The sequence below is a fragment of the Cyprinus carpio genome, chromosome A17, assembly GCF_018340385.1.
Source record: "Cyprinus carpio isolate SPL01 chromosome A17, ASM1834038v1, whole genome shotgun sequence".
Classification (NCBI taxonomy): Eukaryota; Metazoa; Chordata; class Actinopteri; order Cypriniformes; family Cyprinidae; genus Cyprinus; species Cyprinus carpio.
The window spans coordinates 12,259,962-12,282,589 of record NC_056588.1 but is presented as its reverse complement, the minus strand read 5'-3'; the positions used below and the strand labels follow the sequence as shown (position 1 = coordinate 12,282,589).

The following is a 22,628-nucleotide window of genomic DNA, read 5'->3' as shown; positions in this document are numbered from 1 at the left end:
AACATATACATACACTGTGTCATAGATCCAAACCACAAATACATAAAATGCTCTGCCCACATTCCAGCTTGATTCCAACATGCAAGGTCTGTTGTTCTGCTATATACAGTACTGAAACATGTTCCTGTAGTGCTTTCAGAAAGGACAGAATTATTTCACGATAACTGTATCAGATGGAAACACCATGAAAACACACTATGCTACATGATATTTACATGATAGGTATTACCAAGGTATAAATAAAAAACAACACAATGCTTCGCTGATAATATACCATGGTTTTGTATGAGTACCATATCTGTGCACTCTGTAAATAACATCAGGGTTGTTTTTTACTTTATGATGATTCCTGACCCCCTAGAGCATAAATGCAGCTATGTATTTTTCATATATAATATACCCCCATACTGTGAAATATACAGTAAAACTAATGTAAATGTGTAAAATATCATAGGGAAATTATTAGCTTTCTACAAACATAAAAAAGCAAATATTAAACTATATGGCTGTTTTTAGACTGTACATAACTGCATCAGAGTATATACAGTATTTTGCGATTTAAAGTTGTCTCATTAATTTCTTTTCATTTCTTATAGTGGAATATTTCTACATATATTTGAAACATAAAATCGACAAAATAATTTCTATATTAATGATAAGTGAAAATGTGAAAATATACTTTATTATTAAAGTGTGTTTATTTATATAATTCAAAAGTTTGGGATCAGTAAGACTTGTAATACATACACACTACCATTCAAAAGTTTGGGATCAGTAAGACTTGTAATGTTTTTTAAAGATGTCTCTTCTGCTCATCAAGGCTGCATTTATTTGATCAAAAATGCAAAAAAAAAAAACTGTAATCTTGCAAAATGTTATTAGAATATAAAATAATGGTTTCCATTTAAATATCCTTTAAAATATAATTTATATCTGTGATGCAAAGCTGAATTTCCAGCATCATGACTCCAGTATAAAAGTGTCACATGATCCTTCAGAAATCATTTTAATATGCTGATTTATTATTAGAATTATCAATGTTGGCAACAGCCAAATATTTTTTGGAAGCTGTGATCCATTTTCTCAGGATTCTTTGATGAATAAAAAGTTAAAAAGAACAGCATTATTTAAAATAGAAATCTTTTTAACAGCGGTCCTTATATATATACACACACACCTTCAAGTAGGCTGTGATATTGCATCACACATAATTCTTGATTCAGTATGGACAGAAAATTATTGGAATTCCTGACAAATCCCTGTGATGTGTTGATGACTGACCTGCAGATGTGTTGTATGTGCATTTTTGAAATCCTGTGCATTTCAGTTTTTTTGCCACTCAGACTGACATGTTTGAGAAACTGCACTCACGTGGGGAGAGTATTTGTGGAGTAACCATAGGTCAAAAAAAAAAAATTCTTTAATATGCCATAAAGACATCTTTATCCACAGAGCTGTGTCAAATAAGGTTCTTAAATCACAGAGTAATCTCACAAAAACACTTACTTTACTACAGGTAGTTACTGGAGGTGTGTGTGTGTTTACTTGTCCAACAGAAAATAAAAGATGTGTCAGTTCAACAACATCAATTCAATTCAATTCACATATTTGCTTACATATGCATTACATTTCCAAACAAAAATTCAGTGCAAACACTCAAATTACTCAATTACAAAATGTGCTTACAAGTGATTAAAGTGCTCTTTTTCTAAAATGTTATTTTTAATGTAATTGTTTGTTTGTTTGTTTGTTTATGATTTAAAGCCATGCAAGCTACCTCGGCTATATTCATGACGAGAACGGGGTTAGTTAAGTTAAATTAAGTTTTTAAATTTGATCTTAGATAAAAATTCTAAAACTAAATCTGGCCTTGCTAGCCTGACTTCGTCATACTCATATTCTAGGCAGAATGTGAGTCTGATACTGCTCCATTGCACTTGAATTATGGGGCGTGTCTTAACCGAACCAGTAAAAAAAAAACTCTGCACTCAATTGGATAGACCTACAACCAATCAGAGCAACGCAGTAAGTGACGTATGTTGAGCAACGCATAGTTGTCATCAGAGTTCAACTGCACGCACGCACGCTGGAACTGGAAGAAGTAGGAAAGTAATGAGTGTAAACGATCTTTGTGTTGTAAAAAGAATTAAGAATTCGCGGAGTACTTACAAGCACGAATAACATTTTTGAAGAAAACACAAAAGGTGCATGTATATACGAACAATTCTCTGTTTAGGATTAGATCTCAACAATAATGAAAATAAATCTTATCGCATTTGTCGGCCCTGTCTCAACTTTATTACACGGTTGCAACACGACTTGACTAACTTTAAAAAAATGGAAAGACGACGAAAGAGACAAGGCTGAAGAAGCGTGTTCATCTGAGGCTTCAGAGAAAAGAGATCATGAGCCTACCCCTTCCAAGACGCCCTATCTTACGTAACCGCAGATAGCCTGTCCATCATCGATTAAAGCCCGCCCTGGCAATTTCATTGGCTCGGCCTTCTGGGAGCTGAGCATAATTACTCCTCAATGGATCGAGTCCAGACCGAACTTCCCGTCCAAAAAATGTTGTGGGCGGGGTTCGGGCTGGCACCCAGGCTATGGCCTTGCTTCATTAAAAATCTTTCCATTAAAGTCAACAGAAAAATAATGAGTTCTGACAGACTTTAAACTATTACAATCCATCAAAATTTGCTTCAAAGTTAGTGGATTTAATGTAATTAATAAACTAAATAAATGTGTTCAACTGACAGTTCATGTGTGTAATTGTAATGTCACATCAATGAAATCAATGCTCAAAGGCAACTTCTTTATGCATGGCACATTTTTCCCATCAAGTGCAATGACCTCAGACCTCCAAAGCTGTCTTAATGCTCCACTGTAAGCTAGTAGGGTAAGTCTCAGTGAATAGAGACTAGTTACTGAGCTAGTGACCTTCAACGCAAACACACACACATATTCAATTATGCTGAGTGTGATGGGTTTGGTTTACTGAAGGATCATATGGAGAGAGCTGGAGGTCAGGGAGCAAAGCTGCATAATCCTCTAATGCAATTGTGAGAAGGACTCAAATAAATGCAGGATTACCAGAGAGGAGGACAGCAAGAGCACATCACAGCGAATAACAGAAATGACTATGCATACATACATAGAGGACCAAAAAACCTAATAATCAGATTACTGATTGACCAATATGGGTCTTAATGGTTGATTTTTAAATAATTATATTTGGTCCCCCTTAATCTGGAATGTTGGGTTACATCTTTGCATATACATATATATGCAAAATATTGCACATGCATAATCAGGGGTTAAATTTTGGAGCTTAATGAAGACAGTAATGTACTGGAACAAAAGAAAACCTATACTGGAGTTTACACATACACTACTATTCCAAAGTCTGGGTTGGTAAGATTTTATTTTTTTTTAGGGGGAAAAAAACTATACTTTTATTCAGCAAGGACACATTAAATTGACCAAAAGTGCCAGTAAATACTTTCATACTGTTACAAATGATGTTCTTTTGTACTTTCTATTTACTAAAGAATCCTAAAAATATATCATTGCTTCCACAAAAATATTAATCAGCACAACTGTTTTCAACATTGGTAATAATAATAAGAAATGTTTCTTGAGCACCAAATCAGCATATTAGATTGATTTCTGAAGGGTCACATGACACTGAAGACTGGAGTAATGGCTACTAAAATTCAGCTTTGTAATTAATGACATTGTATTCCTTCATTCTATATAGTAAAATAGAAAAAAAGCCAGTTATTTTAAATTGTAAGAATATTTAACATTGTAAGAATTATAACACTATACTTGGAATCACAGGGTGCTGACTGTAAATCTCAAAGGACAATTTCCAGAATACTGAACTATCTTTCACTATTGGAGGTAGATATATTAGAGCTATTAGAGGTAGCCCTTGATGTCCAATTAAGCCTGTCTGTGATTTGTGAGTCATGCAGCAGCAGCAACCCAAACAGAAGCTTTAATTACACGGATCATGAGAAACACACTCTCATCAACAGACCAGGATTCAAACACACTACAGGCTAAGGGCATCAGATAACATCAGTGCTGGGGAACGCCACAAAGCGGCTGAGACTGCTGAAAAATTCCTCTTCAGGGAGGATGACCTCAAAGAGATTTCACTCAGATTCTGAAAGTGATATCAAATACTCTCTTTAAAAACCCACAAACACACACCTACCCACACACACTTCTCAAAAACACACATACAGACCTCCATAACACACTCACTGTGTGCAAGGCTTAAACACAGACACATACACACTCATGCTACGGTGTGTAAGGCACCCCAGCTGTGCTGATCAAACCTAAAAAGCCATTATCTAACATAAAGAGGGCAAACTAATCAAATTCACACCAATGGAAAAAACATTTTTACTCAACCCCCCACCCCCACCTCCCAAAGCAGTGTTGCATCTAAAAGGTCCCAAGTTGAATGCCACCTACATCAGACATTTCACAGAACTGGGGGATAGTTCACCCAAAAATTTAAATAAAACCTACATGAATCATTCTCTTCCAGTGAACACAAAATTAGATAGTATTGTTACTATTAATATTACTTTTACTATTATTATTACTATTATTAGTAGAAATGATCAAGTTGCTTAGCATACAGACAGCAGTTGTCAATCTCCAAAAAAGATTAAAAAAAAACACAATTTAATAATTATATTCAAATATTTAAGTCATTAGTCATTGAAAATATTCCCCCATGTAGTTAAAATCTCATTTATTCATGCACGTTTTTGTAAAGACTCCCAATCCAAACATGAGCCTTTTAATAAAATTTTATTATAAGTGTAAGAATATTTCACAATATTATTTTATTTTATTAATTTTTTTTTTGACAGAATTTATCACAAATTAAGTCTTAATGAGCACAAGAGAGTTATTTCAAAAATACAAAAAACATTTTCCAAACCCAATCTTTTGAACAGTAATGTACACACACATGGACTAATAAAACAATTGACTGAAGACCTGCATACAGTTTATATGTGAGCATAGATGACAGTTAGTGGTGTATAATTAAGAGCCCAAAGTCTCTTCTGCTGTATAAGCGCTTCTATCAAATATTAAAGAGCCTTCATAGAGTCCCACAGTGTTTAAACTCGGGTTAGGCAAGGTTCAGCAGAAACAAAAGTCAGACATCTAGAGGGACCACATACAGTTTCAACAAACACAAACAAGTCTGTGTCAGCAGCCATATTTAGAAGGCTGCTTTGATTTACACTGTATTTTTTGCCTTTAGCTGGCAAACATATTGTAAGAGTTTAAGAACGATTATACTGTAAATGATTGTTTATATCATTGTGCACATTGAGCATATTTATTTCAGCAGAGTTTCTATATCCATCAACATTTCTCACGTTAACACAAACACCTCTCTCTCTCACACAAACAATTTTGATGGCAAGACTCCATTCGCTCTCATTAGTGCCAATAGTCATTATATATGAACACGCTTCCATTAAAAACCTTTTACTCCAACTCTGACAACTGACAATGAGCCGCAATGTTTTGATGAACACTCTTGCTTCTCTGTCTCTCTCTTTTTAATGCATCGATATCACATGCTGTTGCCATGCCGATTATGAAACACCATGACAACAAGGTCAATATAGTCAGCAAAGCGGCACACAGCACACACAATAGGGGCAACGTTCATCAATTTAACATTTTCTAACAGACAGGACAACACATCATTTTAACATCAATTATGGAGGAAGCAAACACTACCACATGACTATGTCAAGGGACTCTAAAATCCAGTGAAGGCATTCAAGTAAGATTTAATATACAGTAGATTCAAGAGCCTAAATAGATCTAAAAGTTGCATTACATTGAATCAAATTATAAATATAGACAGTGACATATTCTGTGCATTCATTCCTGAATCACTTGAAAACAGATTTAACAGCATTTTAGATCAACATAAATGGAAAGGTTTGGCAGATGTGCTGAAACAATTTAAAAAATATATATATTTTGGATGAACATCCTCTCCACATTTCCTGCTTTTATGCGTCAAATAACATCTGTGTTAATATTTGTTATTTCTTTTTCTCTTGCATCTCTAGAGAATGAGCAGCAGTTCTGACAGCACTTTATAGACAGAACAAACGATTGAACTCTCCTAGAGGAGCATTTCTGCTATTGGAAACCTCAGTTCTAAAAGAAACAAAAGAAGACAGAACAGCTTGGACTTTTTAAAACAAACTTCACCAAATATAGTCACAGAAAGAGGGGTCAGCAGGGCTGAACTCCACAAGGCCAGATGAGAAGCTTAATACATCCATAAGATGGAACTGACTGGTAGTTTAGTACATCCACTGCTCTCTAAAGCTGAACGGTCTCAGCTTTCAATTTTCACATGAGCCTTTTATTCTGTTCCAATCTCTGCAGCAGCTCTTTAAATTGGCCCAAGTCACTAGCAGAAACTGATTAGCAAAAAATCAAAACAAGAGTGATAACTGAGAAAAGGTCTTCATCACCGGAGCGGTGAAGATGAAAACAGAGATATCAGGTGTACTGCGCCTCGAAAATCTAATACTGGAAAAGCTGTCTGATAAGATGATGTTGACCAGAAGAAAAAAAGGTTTTGGAGGGTACCTTGTCAGGTTTTGGAGGGTACCCTATAGATATTTGATTTGATATCACAATGAACTTAATCCAGGCATGAGGAACCACTCTTAAACTAAATGATCAGAGGAGCTGGAGCATGTTTTGACTCGAGAGCACAAGTCATGGAAAATATTCAGCACTCTCAACATGATCCACTAATTACAAGAAATTAGTTAAAGATTCTTTAGATTAGCTGATTGTAAAATCCTATATTCAAATGTTGACACTTGTCTACAGCACACTATGCAGTGGTCAGTCATTGCCATTAATTGTCCACTATCAAGCTAATGGCAGAGGATCATGATTTTCCACTTTATATCAGAATGACTAGATTAAATGAAGCCAATATGTACAGCATGTGCTTGAGAATTTTTTTTATATAAAAACCTTAATTTATTGAAAGGACTCATCCTTGTTTACATGCACAGACTTTTTTCTGTCAGTCTGAAGATGAAGGCTTTTCATTCGTTAGAAAAAATACTAACTTAAAGTCAAATTATTTTTAAAATAACTTTCTTATAATTACTTTTACAAAAGGAAAAAAATGGAAAAAAAACAATACAAGTTCAGCAACACTAAGAATAGCATAATATCCAGGTACCACTTAACTTGATACAAAAACCCTTAGGGCAGATGAGGCTCACCTTATGTGAAGATGAAGATGAGATCTGACAGTCACCAGAGCCAATTTGTGCCAAAGCTCACACTGGAAACTGATGCAAGGTTTTGAGCTCCATGTGCATTTGGTTCAGAGGACATTGGAAAGGCAATTTGGCTTTCATATAATAGGTTTCACAAAGTGGCAAACCAGGGTCAGAAATCTAAAACTAATAAAAAATTCAATAAAACTAAAATAAATAAATACACAAGATATCACAAAATTGTAAAGTAATTAAAATACTTTTAAACAAATGTATTTAAAATTTATGTTTCAAGTTATTAGATAGATAGATAGATAGATAGATAGATAGATAGATAGATGGGAAGCTAAAGAAGCAAGTAAGGGGGATGAAAAGTAAGAAGTTGAAAAATGACATGAAATAGAGATTATATGGTCCCATTTCTCTGTCTGGGGAGGGTGGAGGAGAACAGAGGTATTATTAGCAACGTTCATCCACAATATTGATCCTGAAGCTTGGGTCCTACAGCTGAAGACATGCAAAATAGATTTCAGATCTGTGTCAAGATGAGCATTTTAAAAAAACTCAGTCTGAAAATCCTTATTAATCATTACAATTATTAAACTGCTAAACTAAACGTAGCTTTAAAGCTGAAGCACATAATTTTTGCACCAATGCTATCACTAAATAATGATGTTTTTAAACAGGTCTCCAGAAACACCAGATAGTCCCACCCCCAAGCTCACGCTACTGGTTGAGCCACAGCTGCTGTGTCAGGCTAGTCGGGATGTTCATACAGAGCAAAAGTGTTTATACTTTTCATTGTTTGACATGCTGTACATCTGCATGGTATTTTAAACTGGGAGAGGAAAGTATTTTAACATTGAAAAATATACTTGAGCTTTAACAAGGGCAAATAATATCAACACACTGGGGAGAAAGAAAACATTGAGCCAGAGTGGAAAAAAAGGCGAGAGGCGAGAGTCACCTCATTAGCTGTACCTGTTCTTTTTTCATTATTGATCTCATCCATCCACCCCTTCAACACTTGTTCCCACTCATCAACCATTGTATTACACTTAGACATGATGTTCCCATATATGAGAGGACAGAATGCTTCAAAATAACTGCATGAAGAGACTTAAGACAAAGCCCTCAACAGGCAGACATCCATCCATTTATCCACGTCTCCAATCAAAATTAGAGAACAGGGAATCTGTCAGTGTTCACAGTAAATCTGCCATAATATGACATAATATGCCTGCTTTTGCTTGTGTTTTGCCTCAGATTCAATAGCTGGATTGTCCCTGTCCTTTTAAACAGACTGACTCTGCTGTATTTATGACGAACATAGATCACATCTAAGTTCGTCACCAGTTGAAAGACCCTCACCAACGACCCTCTGCTGACCTAAAATGAAATAAAAACTTGTGTGATTTATGTTAAGTGTTCCCACAATAACAACAACAACCAATCAGCATGTTTCAAGGGGACCAGTGACGGATTGTGAGCTGGTGAATTGGACAGCAGTGAAGGACTCATGAATCATGAATCCTGTTATCACTACATCTACATCTGAAAATGTCAGGTCAAATTTCATCCCTAAATAAAAGAAAGACATTAAGGTATTATATTTTGCACATTAAACCTACTTTTAGGACCTTTAAGAATTAACTGTGACATTATTTTCCTGACACTTACAGATACCCCAAAATTATCATTACAACAACAACAATAATAATGATAACAATAAAAAATCTCATTCCATTACTGTGATGTGAAAATACTAAATTAGGACTTGTGAAAGAAAATCTTATAGCAACATTATATTGTGAAAAAGTGACGTGACATTCAGCCAAGTATGGTGACCCATACTCAGAATTAGTGCTCTGCATTTAACCCATCCGAAGTGCAACACACAGAGCAGTGAACACACAAACACACTGTGAACACACACCCGGAGCAGTGGGCAGCCATTTTATGCTGCGGCGCCCGGGGAGCAGTTGGGGGTTCGATGCCTTGCTCAAGGGCACCTAAGTCGTGGTATTGAAGGTGGAGAGAGAACTGTACATGCACTCCCCCCCACCCACAATAGACTCGAACTCAAACCCTTCGATTGGGAGTCCGACTCTCTATCAAAGTGTGTGTATTTTAATTAGAAAGAAAATCTTATAGCAACATTATAACATTATCTTATAGCACGATAATCTGACCCACGACCTCATTTGCTACACAAACCTCAAAGTGTGTGTATTTTAATTAAATATGATTTTTTTTTTATTAAATATTTCAAAATACAGTTTAATGACAAATAACAAATATCCAAATATTTTTTTAAACAAAATGAGATTTAAGATCATTCATAAATTAAATGTGTCCTTTTATTATTGCTTGGAGAAAATGCTGCACATTTCTTTGTGAAATTGAAATATAACTATAATAATATACTAATATAGCACTTGCATATTATTGCTCTTTTGTTGGTTTTGATTGCTTCTTTTGTCCTCAGCTCTTCACATAAACAAAATAAGGCTTTGTCTGTGCTCTTTCCATTTGAAATTAGAGGCCACCACTGCATTTTAATCATGATCCAAACAAAGATGCTGCATACATGCAACATGAGCAGTTATTAGACTAAATTAGATTGTATAATTTCAAAATTTTGAAGCAAAAACATAATGGTTTGACTTCAGTTTTGTGAAACTATACTTAAAAATATCTGCATGAAATGGCGGATGAGCTGAATGAGACGCAGATTCACTCTCTACCAGCAGGTGGCACATAAAGCATTTCCTTGGTTTCTGCTGTAAACGAAACAGCGCTGCACTTATGAACTTTAATATGCATTATACAGAGGCAAGATGAAAAGAAAAAATACCATCTAAACTCTTCTAAAGACAGTAAGTTCCCCTCGGACATGCATTCATATAAACTCCTACCCCTAAATGAACTGCAATTTGTTTAGCATCTTAACTGATTTGAATCGTCACATATTTGAATCGATTTTCAACCTGCTCGCGGTTAATCATTACATCCCTAATCCTAACATCGTCATGTTAATCCTAAAAACAATAATAACCCTTAACGCAATTAAGGTCAAGAAACACCAGGAAATACAACCGCTTTAATGACGCTTTACAGTGTCATATTCAACCAAATGCAGATTATTCACATGATCAATAATTAGTCGATCGCTGATTTGCTATAGTCTTGACTAATTAAATGCTATGCATAATATTCATAATATCTACATAATATGAAAACATTCCCTTATAACAAAAACTCATAAACTATTGTTTAAGTGAGGCTATTTCGTCTTTGGACAGACTAAATTAAAGGCCCAAAAATATCCGACCATAGTCTCTGGAGTCTAAAGCTATACAGCACCTTGACTGAGCTGCAGCAGAGAAAAGACAGAGAAAAACACACGCTGTAGGAGGAGAGAGACTGTCTCTCTGTCTATCCATCTCATCAGGCTCATATTACACATAAATCAAAACAAATGCAGGGATTCATGAGGGAGAAAGAGGCTTTCCCCACACAGTTAGACAGACAGGCTGCAAAGAGTGAAGATGAGCCCTGGAACAGAGAGGCTATGAGTAATCCAACTCCTTTAGACACACAAAGAGTCTCTGAGGCAGAACTCTTGACTGAATTCTTCTTAGCACTTGTTCCATTGATTGTTTCAGAAAGCTGCCAATATACCCCAGACACTCTAGCGAGATAGAAGCAGCCCTGGGGTCTCTTAAATACAGCACTCACAATATTGGCTCAAACGTGAGATCGCAAATCAAATCTAAAACAGCAGTAGGACTCAATTTCACAGCACAACATCAAGAATGGCCCCATTGCCAGTGTGAGAAAGTTAGGGGCAGCTGACCTGTCCATTTGTCCTACCCGGCTAATGCTTTAATGTCACACTACATGTACTGAACATTGTTAGTGCATTGCTATTGTCATGATTTAAATATGTCACCATGGGGAAGTTACCCAGGGACAGAGATTGCGAGAAATTACGAGAATGGCCTATGATAAAGAGCATCAGTTAGCATGGGTTGTAAGGTATAAACAAATCTATAATGTTTCATGTAATATCATATATTGTTTCATGACAAACATGAATAGATTTTAAATAAAACGTGTTGCTAAAAAAGTTATTCAGCACATATTTGTTGGAAAACTACTGACACAACCAGCAGAAAAAGAAAAAGGGATTCTGATGGATAAACAAGAGTAACATCTTAAAACAGCATGCTTCAGAATTTATATCCCGATAACTGTCCCGAACACCTGGAAGTTTGTTTGCATATGTGGTCAGCTGGGTCCTACCTTAACAGCTGAAGTGACCCCATCCTCAGTGGTGCTCTGCCCATTCTGAAAGAGAAATAGAAAGAGATTTCTGTATATGTATATACAGTACTAGTTTGGTTACAACAATTTATTCTTTACTACTCTTCATAATTAAGAATAATAGTCATCAAAAATATGAAACAACGCAAATGGAAGTATGAAAATTTTACAGTAACCACAAAACTTCATGAGTTGCCATCTGGGAATTGTTTTAAATGGTTTAACTTTTCTTCAACAACAAGTTTAAACCCCATTTAGTTGCATGCAAAATAATTGCAATCACTAAGCCTTCAGAGTAGTGCACATAAACACGGTTCAGGAATGCTTACAGCTGGATCCTCTGGCTTATTATCATGAGAACTGCCACAGCACGAGTGTGCGCATGTGTGCATGCATGTACTTGAAGGCTCACAGCTATGGTGTCAAAATCATATGAGTGTTATGCCTAGATGACATAATCAATGGCTCCCGGGGCATTTAAACAGGCTTGATTCCTTATATACACTCACATACACACTTTCTTTCTGTGAATGTGCTTAAACATCTGCTCTGCCCACAAGCTTCATATGTAATTCCATAACATAGATTTCAAACCCTTTTAAAATTTTATCAAATAAATCAGTGTTAATGGTCTTTCTCAACAATCCAAACAATTGCTATTATGGTTCAAGATGGTATGGTATATGGTTCTGAAAGAAAATACAAAATAACTTAGCATAATGCTTTAATATTTAATGAGGTAGGTTATTATTTGTTGACTGTTGCTAACAACTAACAAAAAGAACAACTTTAACCAAGGTTTTAAGTGCAAAGAGCCATACAGAGGACTAAAAATAAGACTGAGCTCATGTCTAAATCTGAGAACTGTATCTGATGATGGGCAGCCAACCTTAAGTCACTTAAAAAAAAAAAAACTCTTCAGATGAGAGCAAAGCACAACCTATCCAGAATCAAAATAAATGTAAAAATACATGTCAATTCTGTAAAAACATGTAGACTGTACTTCCTCATGCTATTTCCCCAACATTTCTCCCTTATGAGAAACATTCACCTGCATGACGACCCGTTTATCACAACTAAACAAACGATTCCTAACGCACAATGAATTTCTGTCTGTCTCTATTCCTTACAGACTTTTAAACACTCAAAGACAAAGAGAGAATGTGTGTGCTGTTTATTCCTTTTCTGAATATGTAGAATTACCAGCATGGCCGACTGATTTCTGCAGTTCAAAGCGTGAATTCTCTCATGAACCGGCAGAAAAACACACAATCACATCCTGCACAGGCTATTGCTTTCAATTCCATTCAATACAGAACCTTGTGCAAGAAGAGAAGGAAATGAAAGAGACAAAAATAAAAAGAATTGGAGGAAGGAAAAAAACACTTCTAGCTGCTCAGAGAAAAACATAAAACGGACAAAGATCAAGGATTTCTCGTGTGCGAAGTCAGAGCCTTATTTATTTATGCTGAGTCTGACTTTGGATCGAATCACTCAAGTGCTCTGGAAGTTATGAAGACTCATCTTAGAAAAGCTCCGGTTTACCGTCAATGTCACTTTTGACGACACAGAGGTCCAAGTAAAGAAGTTTCCTTGATAACTGAAAAGACCTTCAGACATTGTCTCCAAATTGTGAAATGAGACTTCTGGCCATCCACAAAACACTTATAAAATTAACAAAAAAAAAATACACCATCCACAATCGAATTGCACAAACCCAAACAACCAAAATTTAACCAAACGAACAAAAAAAGTCCTAAATGGCTACAAATAATCTTAACCTCAATATATCTAGGGACTAAATGCTACTACTTTTTTGTTGCCTGTACTGTATGCTTTTTTGACTCTCAAAGTGACGGCAGCCATGGACTTGCATTTTATGAAACACCATGGACCATGATTTCAGCTTAAAATCTTCACTGTTTAACTGCAGAAGAAAATCTTGTGTGGTCTGAGGGACAGTAAATTAACAGCAAATTTTCATTTTTGGGTAAACTATTCCTTTAAAAATGAAGTGTGTTATTTTTTTTATGTAATAATACATCATTTTAAATACTTATCTAAGTCTTATCTAAAGTAAGCTTTTCTCATAATTTTTTTTTTTTTTAAAAACCAGACCGTATCAACACATTGTTTGAGCATCACAATCAATGGCATAAGTTTGGAGCAAGACTATCTATCAACTACCTTCCAAACAATGGAAGACATTATTTTTGCAATTTTGTTTTATGACACTCATGGCACAGAAATGAAACACTTCACCTTTAATATATAAGCTCAATTATACAAAAACTCATATGCACTTACATAAATCATCCACTTACACAAATCTGTGCCTGTAATAAAACTGATAAAGAAAATATGAGGTGTGCTTAATTAACACTGCACTCATTTAACACATACAACACTCTGATGAATCCTGGTTATTGAAATCTTCATATAAGAAGTACATTTGATAGATTGTGTTTTGTAGCAGCTCTTTCCAGGAAGAGAACAACACAGAATTTCTGCATAAATTTACTTGTGAGAGGTCCGAGACATGCACAAAAATAAAATAAATTGATGATATTTTTTAAAACGGAAACTCAGCAAAAATAAAATATCAGCAAAGCATTTGTACATGTCTAAAGTATGTGTTTCCTTGCAGGTTATTATCTCAGGAGGTTATAAGGGCAAATGGGATAGAACTGAAACTGTGGTCGACCGATATTGTTTTTTTGACAGCTGATGACAATATCTTAGAAAGCCTATTATATACAGTGTATATATATATATGTGTGTGTGTGTGTGTGTGTGTGTGTGTGTGTGTGTGTGTGTGTGTGTGTGTGTGTGTGTGTGTGTGTGTGTGTGTTTAACACCTGTTTGATTAATGGTAAAGTGCCTAGTTCATGGAAGGGAGCACTCATTCATAGAATACCGAAGAAAGATAATGTAGCAGAAGACCCCTCAACATGGAGGGACATCCCACTATTGACATCTGTATACAAAGTCTTTATGAAGTGCCTGCTTTCAAGAATACTACCTTGGCTGGTTGATGCTGGAATTTTGCCTAACAAACAAAAAGCTTATATTGAGTGACAAGGCATGAATGAGCATGTTTTTTGCTTAAAAACTGTGATTGACGATTTTAAGCACGAATCTGCTAAGCTATACATTGTCTTCCTAGACTTCAGAGATGCTTTTGGCACATTGCCTCTTAGAGTCATGATTGATGCATTGGAAGAGATACAGCTCCCTAAGATTTATGTAGACATAATAAAAGAGGTATATTGTGACTCTTACCTGCAAGTGATCTGTGGAAAAGACCTCACCAGATCAATACCACTTGAGGTAGGAATCAAAACTGGCTGTCCATGGAGTGCTATAAAATTTATCATTGCAATAAATCAATGGCTAAAATGGCTTTGTACACATGCCCTGCCCCACATCCTGTCACCGAACCCAGTCCAGGGTTATGCTGATCATGTGGCTGTCGCATCCTGAGATGAAGGCGTGATTAAAAACATGTTTTCATGCACTGACAGATTCCTGACATGGTCTGGCCTACAAGTGAAGCACAGTAAATGTACAGTTTTTTTATGAGAGGAGGAGCGGTGGTAACCGTTGGTATAGATCAAGGGCCGACCAACACCCCTCTTTTACCATCTTAGACCAGCCACTCAGAGTGTATACTAGACATGAGACCTACAACTACCTGGATCACAAGTTTAACATTGTTGGAGAATGGAGTCTGCAAGTGACTGACATGGCACATCAGTTTATGACCAGATTGGATCACATTGACGCATCACCTTTTTCAGTTACTCTAAAAGTGCAAGCATTAAGAGACATAGTTTTTTCTAAAATTCAACATCTTTTTGCAAATGTCCAAAAAGTATTGTGTGAAATGGACAACAAAACCGTAAACGTGGTTAGGAAATGGCTTTGTCTCAACACACATTCTACAAGAGGTTTTATCTTCCAAAAAAGACAGGACGGGGGGCTTGGAGTTCCAAACTGCATGTGGGAGTACATAGCCACTACACAGTCTCACCTTATCAACATGCTAAACTGTGATGATGTCAGCGTGGGGCGAATGGCCAGAGTATCCTTATTGCTGGATTTTAAAAGACGGAAGGTGCTACACACATGCGGTGGGGAAGACAGCTTCCTGGGTTTTAAAAGAAAGACCAATGGAAAGCTGGATGGATGGGCACAGGGATTTGGTGTGTCATCAGACTGGCCAGACTTAAACGACCTATGCTGGAGGACAGGTACTGAACTGAAGTGGACCTCCCACTACCAGCCTGTAGAGGTCTCTGATGCAGTCGTAGAGGACACATCTGTCATCGTGGAAGCCAGGCTGCACCATAACAACATTGTTCACCTGCTCCACCCTAGAACATCAAGGCAGACTCTTTTGTCTATTCAAAGAGCCCAAAATATGGAGCACTGGTCTAATCTAAAACTCCAGGGAAAGTTGGCAAAACTGCCCTGCGCAGACTACTCTGTACCGCACACCATTTACAGCAATGCCACCATCAGTGAGATCCTCACTTTCTGTGTAAAAGCATGTCTACAGGTTCTTCCTACAAAATACAACCTATCACTGTGGCTTCCCTCCAGCCATTCCCCCCTCTGCCTGCTGCATGACCCTCCTCAACACCTGGAGTCAGTAGCCCACATCATGAACAGTTATTCATCATTTAAAGAACTATACACTGCCAGACATGACAGACATGTGGACCTCATAGCTGCCCATATTCCCTGCGTGGCTGATGAGCAGATCTTTATACACACTACTGTACAGTCTGAATGGTTCAATATATATATATATATATATATATATATATATATATATATATATATATATATATATATATATATATACACACACACACACACACACACACACACACAAAAGAATTGCCCTCTATAAATATTGGAACAGTAAAGACAAAATTGCTTTCTCTGCTGGAGTCAAGATATTTTCAAATATGATTAAAAGATGAATATGTGACAAAATTACAGAATGTCACATTTTATTATTAGGTCTTTCGACACAAGCATGTTTTACCAAATAAAAAGGACAGCACTTTTAGAGTTCATCACACTATCTGATATGGACATAAGTATTGGGACATTTGAATTTAAGGCAGATGTAAAATATTAAAAACTATTATTTAATTGCAGATCCCTTGCATGCAATCAGAGCAGTGAGTCTGCGACCCATAGACATCACCAGACACTTGGTTGATTGTTTTGGGGAGTTTCTGTCTTTAGTCTCCTCTTCAGCTGGTGAAATTAATGTTCAATCAGATTTAAATCTGGAGACTGATTTGGGCAATCTAAGACTTTACATTTCTTTGCCCTGATAAAGCCCTTGACTGAACTGGCAGGGTGTCCTGATCCAATATGAAGTGCTTTCTAATGAGTTTGGTGGCATTTACTTGAAAATTTTTTGTCAAGATGATTTTGTACCCTTATAAATTCATTCTGCTACTGCCATCATACATTAAGTCATCATTAAAATGAAGAAATCCTGTTCTAGAGACAGCTATGCATGCCCATGCCATGACACCACCTCCACCAAGCTTTACAGATGAGGTTGTATGCTTAGGATCGTTTTCAGTTCCCTTTTTTCTCCACACTTTTGCTTTGCAATCACTTAGATAAAGGTTAATCTTTGTCTCATCGGTCCATCAACTCAGTTCCAAAACTCTACTGGCTCACATTTGTGAAGAATCTTGCCTTTCTATTATTGGTGCTAATCAGAGGTTTGCATTTTGCTGTGTAGCTTCTGTAATTCTGTGTCAAACTCTCCTGCGGACTGTAGATTGACAGAGCATCACCCCAGCTTTCTGGACGTTGTTGGTGATTTTACAGACATGTATTTTAGGGTTCATTTTCTCAGCTTTTATGATTTGTCTGTCATCAACTACTGTTGTTTTTCTCAGCAGATCAGGTCGTCGTTGGTTGGTGTTGTCGCCGTTAGTTTCCAAACTCTTGATTTCTCCATGCCCTTTGTTTTTCCTTTAGTTCTAATTGACTTCCTCTTTTCTTTTAGCATCCAAATTGCTTGCTTTTCTTTCAGAGTCGGCTTCCTCTTCTTCATCCTGGTTTGTTTGTATCATCATTGAATGCAAGACTTAGAATGCAGAAGCAATGGATATAACTGATAAGACAGATTCCCTGCTTTTAATATCTGAAGAATTAATGCAACAGGACACAGCTGAACACTTAGAAAGACCTGTAAGGCAACTGTTTCAATACTTATGCTCACATCAGATAGGGAGATGAAACTCTAAAAGTGCTGATCTTCTTAGCTGGTAAAACATTGTGTTGAATCACCCAATAATAAAATGTGACATTCTGTAGTTTTGTCTCATATTCATCTTTTAATCATATTTACAGATTTCCTGACTCCACAGCAAACAGAACAATTTTGTCTTTACTGTTACAGTACTTATGGAGGGCACTACTGTATATATATATATATATATATATATATATATATATATATATATATATATATATATATATATATAGGAAGTATACACCATACCTGTTGGGTCAGTAATCTGGGAAGTTTGTGTGCATTGGGAATCATAATTTTTTTTAAATAAAGCAGTGGGCTAATGGATAAAGTGCTGAATAGTTTGAAATCACAAGTTTAAAGTTTGTCGATTATGCATCTCTAGTAAAGATGAACTCTCCTCCTGCCCGCATTCAATTCGCACAGACAGACCGTCACGCAGAGTACACACAATCATGCATACTTAACAAGATCTCACAGCTGGATTTGATTAAGCCTGCAACGATTGTGAAACTAAATGTTTATTACACATTCAAAGGTTTGTTTAAATGACATAAATGTGTATTGGCTAAGTGCTAAAGGCAAACGAGAAAGTATTGTAATGTCTTTCTATTACAAATAATATAAAAGCAACTGTAACACTTTTTTGTATACCTTTCGATTCCTTTAACAGTTTTATCTGATTATTAGACAGACTTCTATCCGTATTAGACCAAGTGTGCCGCACAAGTCCTGAAAAGTGAAGCCAAAATGTTTTGATTGCCCCCAGGTGGCTGGACCCAGTATGGGTCATAAAACCCACCCTCTGCATGTAATCTAATGGGACATGAGACAACTAAACAATTAAATTACCCTTCAAATTAATTTATGTGGCTTTTATCACGCTGATGTATGGTCAAGTGTTCTTTTTTTAAAAGTTTGGTTATTCGCTTCGCTCACTACTGTGCAGACTCTGGTCCCAAATCAGCAACATTTGTCAGCTCCATATTGGGACACTGGCGGCTTCCCTTTTCTACAAAGGAAGAAAGTGAAGATGCATCATCCATCTTTTTTTACAGTCTGTATATTAGACAGAACTTTTAAACAACGACAGCAAATAATTGCCTTGTCCAGATACCCACACTTGCGGTCTTGGCCAGGAAGGAAGTAAGTGCGCCAGACTGTCCAGATCTTAAAAACGCCCAGAGCGGTATTCAAGGCTCAGTGTATCCCATCATGCATCATGTTCTGGAAATAAATCGTGAGACTTTTTGCCAAGGTCACGGAAACCTTAGCAATGTAAGTTATATATTAATGATAATAAGATATTACATATAATTTAGTAGTAAAACAAAGTGCTACACTTTTTTTGCTGCAAAAAATTGTATATTTATTTTGTACAACATTTGGAACTGCTTTTTATCACTTAATTAGTAGCACCACAAATTAAAATTATGTCATGTTATAAGCACTACTGAACAGACATTTAGAAGCTGATTTTAAAATGAAAATGAAAATAAAGCAATGTAAACACTTGCATTTTTACAATACTATAAGTGTGTCCCATCAGGTTATGAAAAGTTTGACACACAGTTGTGGTCTTCATCCTTACTTGAACACTTGGGCCAAATACAGGAAATACGTCACAGAAGTAGTCAAGTAGTCAAGTGCAAAGACCACAAGTGTGGGTATTTGGACAAGGCAAATGAAGAGAGCGAACGTGAGCACTGTGTGCACAGGTGCTGCCATTTTCAGAGCCGTCAAAATAAAAGTCCTGCCTCCAACACATCAGCCAAACAGTAAAATGAATCGGCCAATGCTGATATTTGAAAAATGCTAAATATTGGCCGATATATAGGCCTTGGCGATGTATCGGTCGACCACTAGTAAAAACACAACATAACAGATCAGGGCCGCTGGTCACATCTGGCCCTGAAACTCTTTTCCAGACAATCTGATGCAAATGAAAGTGCTAAAAGAGCCGTCTGCAAAAAATTAACAACATCTCTCTCATAATGAGACCCTGTTACAGAAATAGCTTGCAAGTAATTGGGACCAAACTGCTCTTCAAAGAGGTGAGAGGAAGTGTGCGTGAGTGTGTGTTTGAGAGAGAGAGAGGGGAAAAGAGGTGTGAATAGAATTAAAAGGTCATTTTAAAACATGCGAGAGATTTAATCACATTGTAGAGGGTTGTTTGCCCAAAAAATGCAGGATTTTTTTGTATGATGTAATATTAGTCCAGTCAAACATCAACTCTGCAGCACGCTTAGACTGAAGAAAACTCATCTTGACTATAGTTGAAGAGAAGAAACTAATTTTTTCTAGCCCTGAAGGAACCAATATCAAAACTCAGACCTTTCCCATAATGTGACTGACTGGCAGATAAAGTGGCAGTTGAGTTTCTAGATCCTTCTGAAGTCCCCAAGTAGGTCATACCATTCAGCAGGAAGAACACGTAACTAGGCCATTATGTAAATCTCAAATTTAACCTATTGTGATCAGGTGACACGCCGATGATATCGGAAGAAGAAAGAGGAAAAGAGCAATTTAGGGGAAAGCAATGTAAAAGTTAAAAAGAAATAAATATATAAAGGAAATTATATATGTATATAAAAGGAAGAAAATTTCAAAATGAATGAATGAACGAAAGTAAATAGGCCTAAATAAACATTTCAATAGATAAAAAAAAAACAGTATAAATCACAAATGTCAACTTGATTCAGGCATTTGACATGCACACAAAACATTTGTGTCTATTTCAATGTCAAACCTTACAAGTGTGTAAGGCTGCATGGTAAGCAGTTATACGAGACTGAACAACTATGAATGTGACACATCAAAGACGAAGGTCTGACAGAACATGTGTGCCCTGGTTAAAAGAAATGAAACAGACAGCAGGAGTGATGGGAAGAAGAAAAGGTAGATGGAGAAATAAAGGGAAAGGAAGATAAAGAAATCACAGATGAATCAAATCATGAATGAAACCCCAAACGAATCATTAAAACTCTGTGATGAATTAAAGATAAATGTTTAATGCTTTCAAGGAGTGAGAATCTGACTGGTGTTCACAGGTGGCGGAAGGGATTTAAAAAGAGTTGACAGGAGGAAATTCAGCTTTTAATTCAGTGTTCCGGATCATATCATCTCCATATTCCCGGCCATCATGTACTGCTATGCCTTCTTATGTTTCAAACCACTGCACACACTGACAGCTGAGACCGGAAACACACAGTTTGAAAAACTGATATTCCCCAGAAACATATGCTGGAAGCAAGTGGCACTGTGTGTGTGGTAATTACAAAGGAAATGCAAGATCAAGAAAGCAAGTAGGACAAATCTGACTGAATTGGATTAATATTCTTTTAGAATACTCTTTTAGAACACATGAAGGAAAATGAAAGCATCTAGAGCAGATAATGTCTGATCAATGTACAAGAATCCAGAAACACAATGTTTGAATTCTGTTTTTTGGCTCCATCTCAGTTCAGAGCTCACAGCTTGGCTTGTTGGAAACAATCAAACTGGCTCTTCTGAGTGAAACATAACCCCTCCCTGTGGAACAGACCGGGCCTCATACGCTATGATATACCATTGACACACTTCCAGCAAATCTGGGAAGCTCCTGGGTTCACAGGAATACATTTCCAGGGATGGATCAAGAACAGAACTTGTGACTCCTACAGCTCACAGAACGCCTGTCCTTTAATATAAGCATACAGCCTCGAATGCTTTCCTTTGTTCTCCAATATCTAATCTCCAAAGGGTTGGAAGTCCTTGTTGAACAAGCTCCAGGTTTCATGTAACTGCATGCTTTTGAAATAATGATACCAATCATCTTTGTGCAGTATGTATGATTACAAACACACATCATTGCTGAACCCCAGAGAGCACGGCAGCCAACAAAGAGGTGAACAGCAGGTGATTTGAACAAAACCTTACCAAAAAAGAATTAACTCACACACCTGTAACAAAAGGCTTGGATATAGACTCCAAAATTAGCACCCGTCATGTAACAAATAAGACTTTGTTGATTAAATAAGACAGTTGCCAACCAGTCAACCTGTAATTACATAAGGAACTGCAATATAGCTAATACATGCCTAAAACTGAACTGATAATGTAATACTTGCATACACAGACTAAAGAAAAACTTTTTCCCAGCTATGCAACTTATCGATAATATGGATTTTTTTTCCTCCAGAACTTTATATGGCAGCAGATAAACAGGCATCTTGTAGTTCCACACAATGTGTGTTTGGAGACCCTTTAAGCATTGCTCGTAAAATGAATTTTTCATACAAATCAAGCAGTTTGTACCTAGTTGTATCCTGTACCTATTACTTACTTGGCCTAGTCTACATCAGAAAGCACTTTACACTCTTGTGGTACTTGCTGAAATGCTGTACAGCAAGATTCTAATCAGCACAGTTATTCTGCAAAATGTAAATATAGATTCATTTCTGCTCAGATCTGCCTCTCTTTCTCATCTGCAGAATGAATTTAATTCAAAGGACTGAAAAGTGCTGCAAATGTTTCTGCAGAGAACCTGCTGTCGCCTGATTGGTAAACCCATTAAAGGGGTGAGCAACCAGAAGGCGAGGGAGAAAGAAAGTTATTTAAGCTTAAAATTGAACAGATTATGATGACAGAAACAAAAGACTAAAAAAGTCTCTCTTGTAGCGATTCTCAAAAGAGATCAGCATTAGTCTGAGAGC

The 22,628-nt window shown here is 36.5% G+C and overlaps 1 protein-coding gene across 1 annotated transcript in view; it reads right to left on the bottom strand.

Annotated features, from left to right (window-relative positions):
* The window catches only part of LOC109108447 (ribosomal protein S6 kinase 2 alpha-like), a 57,890-nt gene that overhangs the window by 33,182 nt on the left and 2,080 nt on the right, over positions 1-22,628 (bottom strand). The window contains 1 exon segment of the mRNA XM_042774137.1: positions 11,619-11,663. Coding sequence (XP_042630071.1) covers positions 11,619-11,663 — 45 coding nt within the window.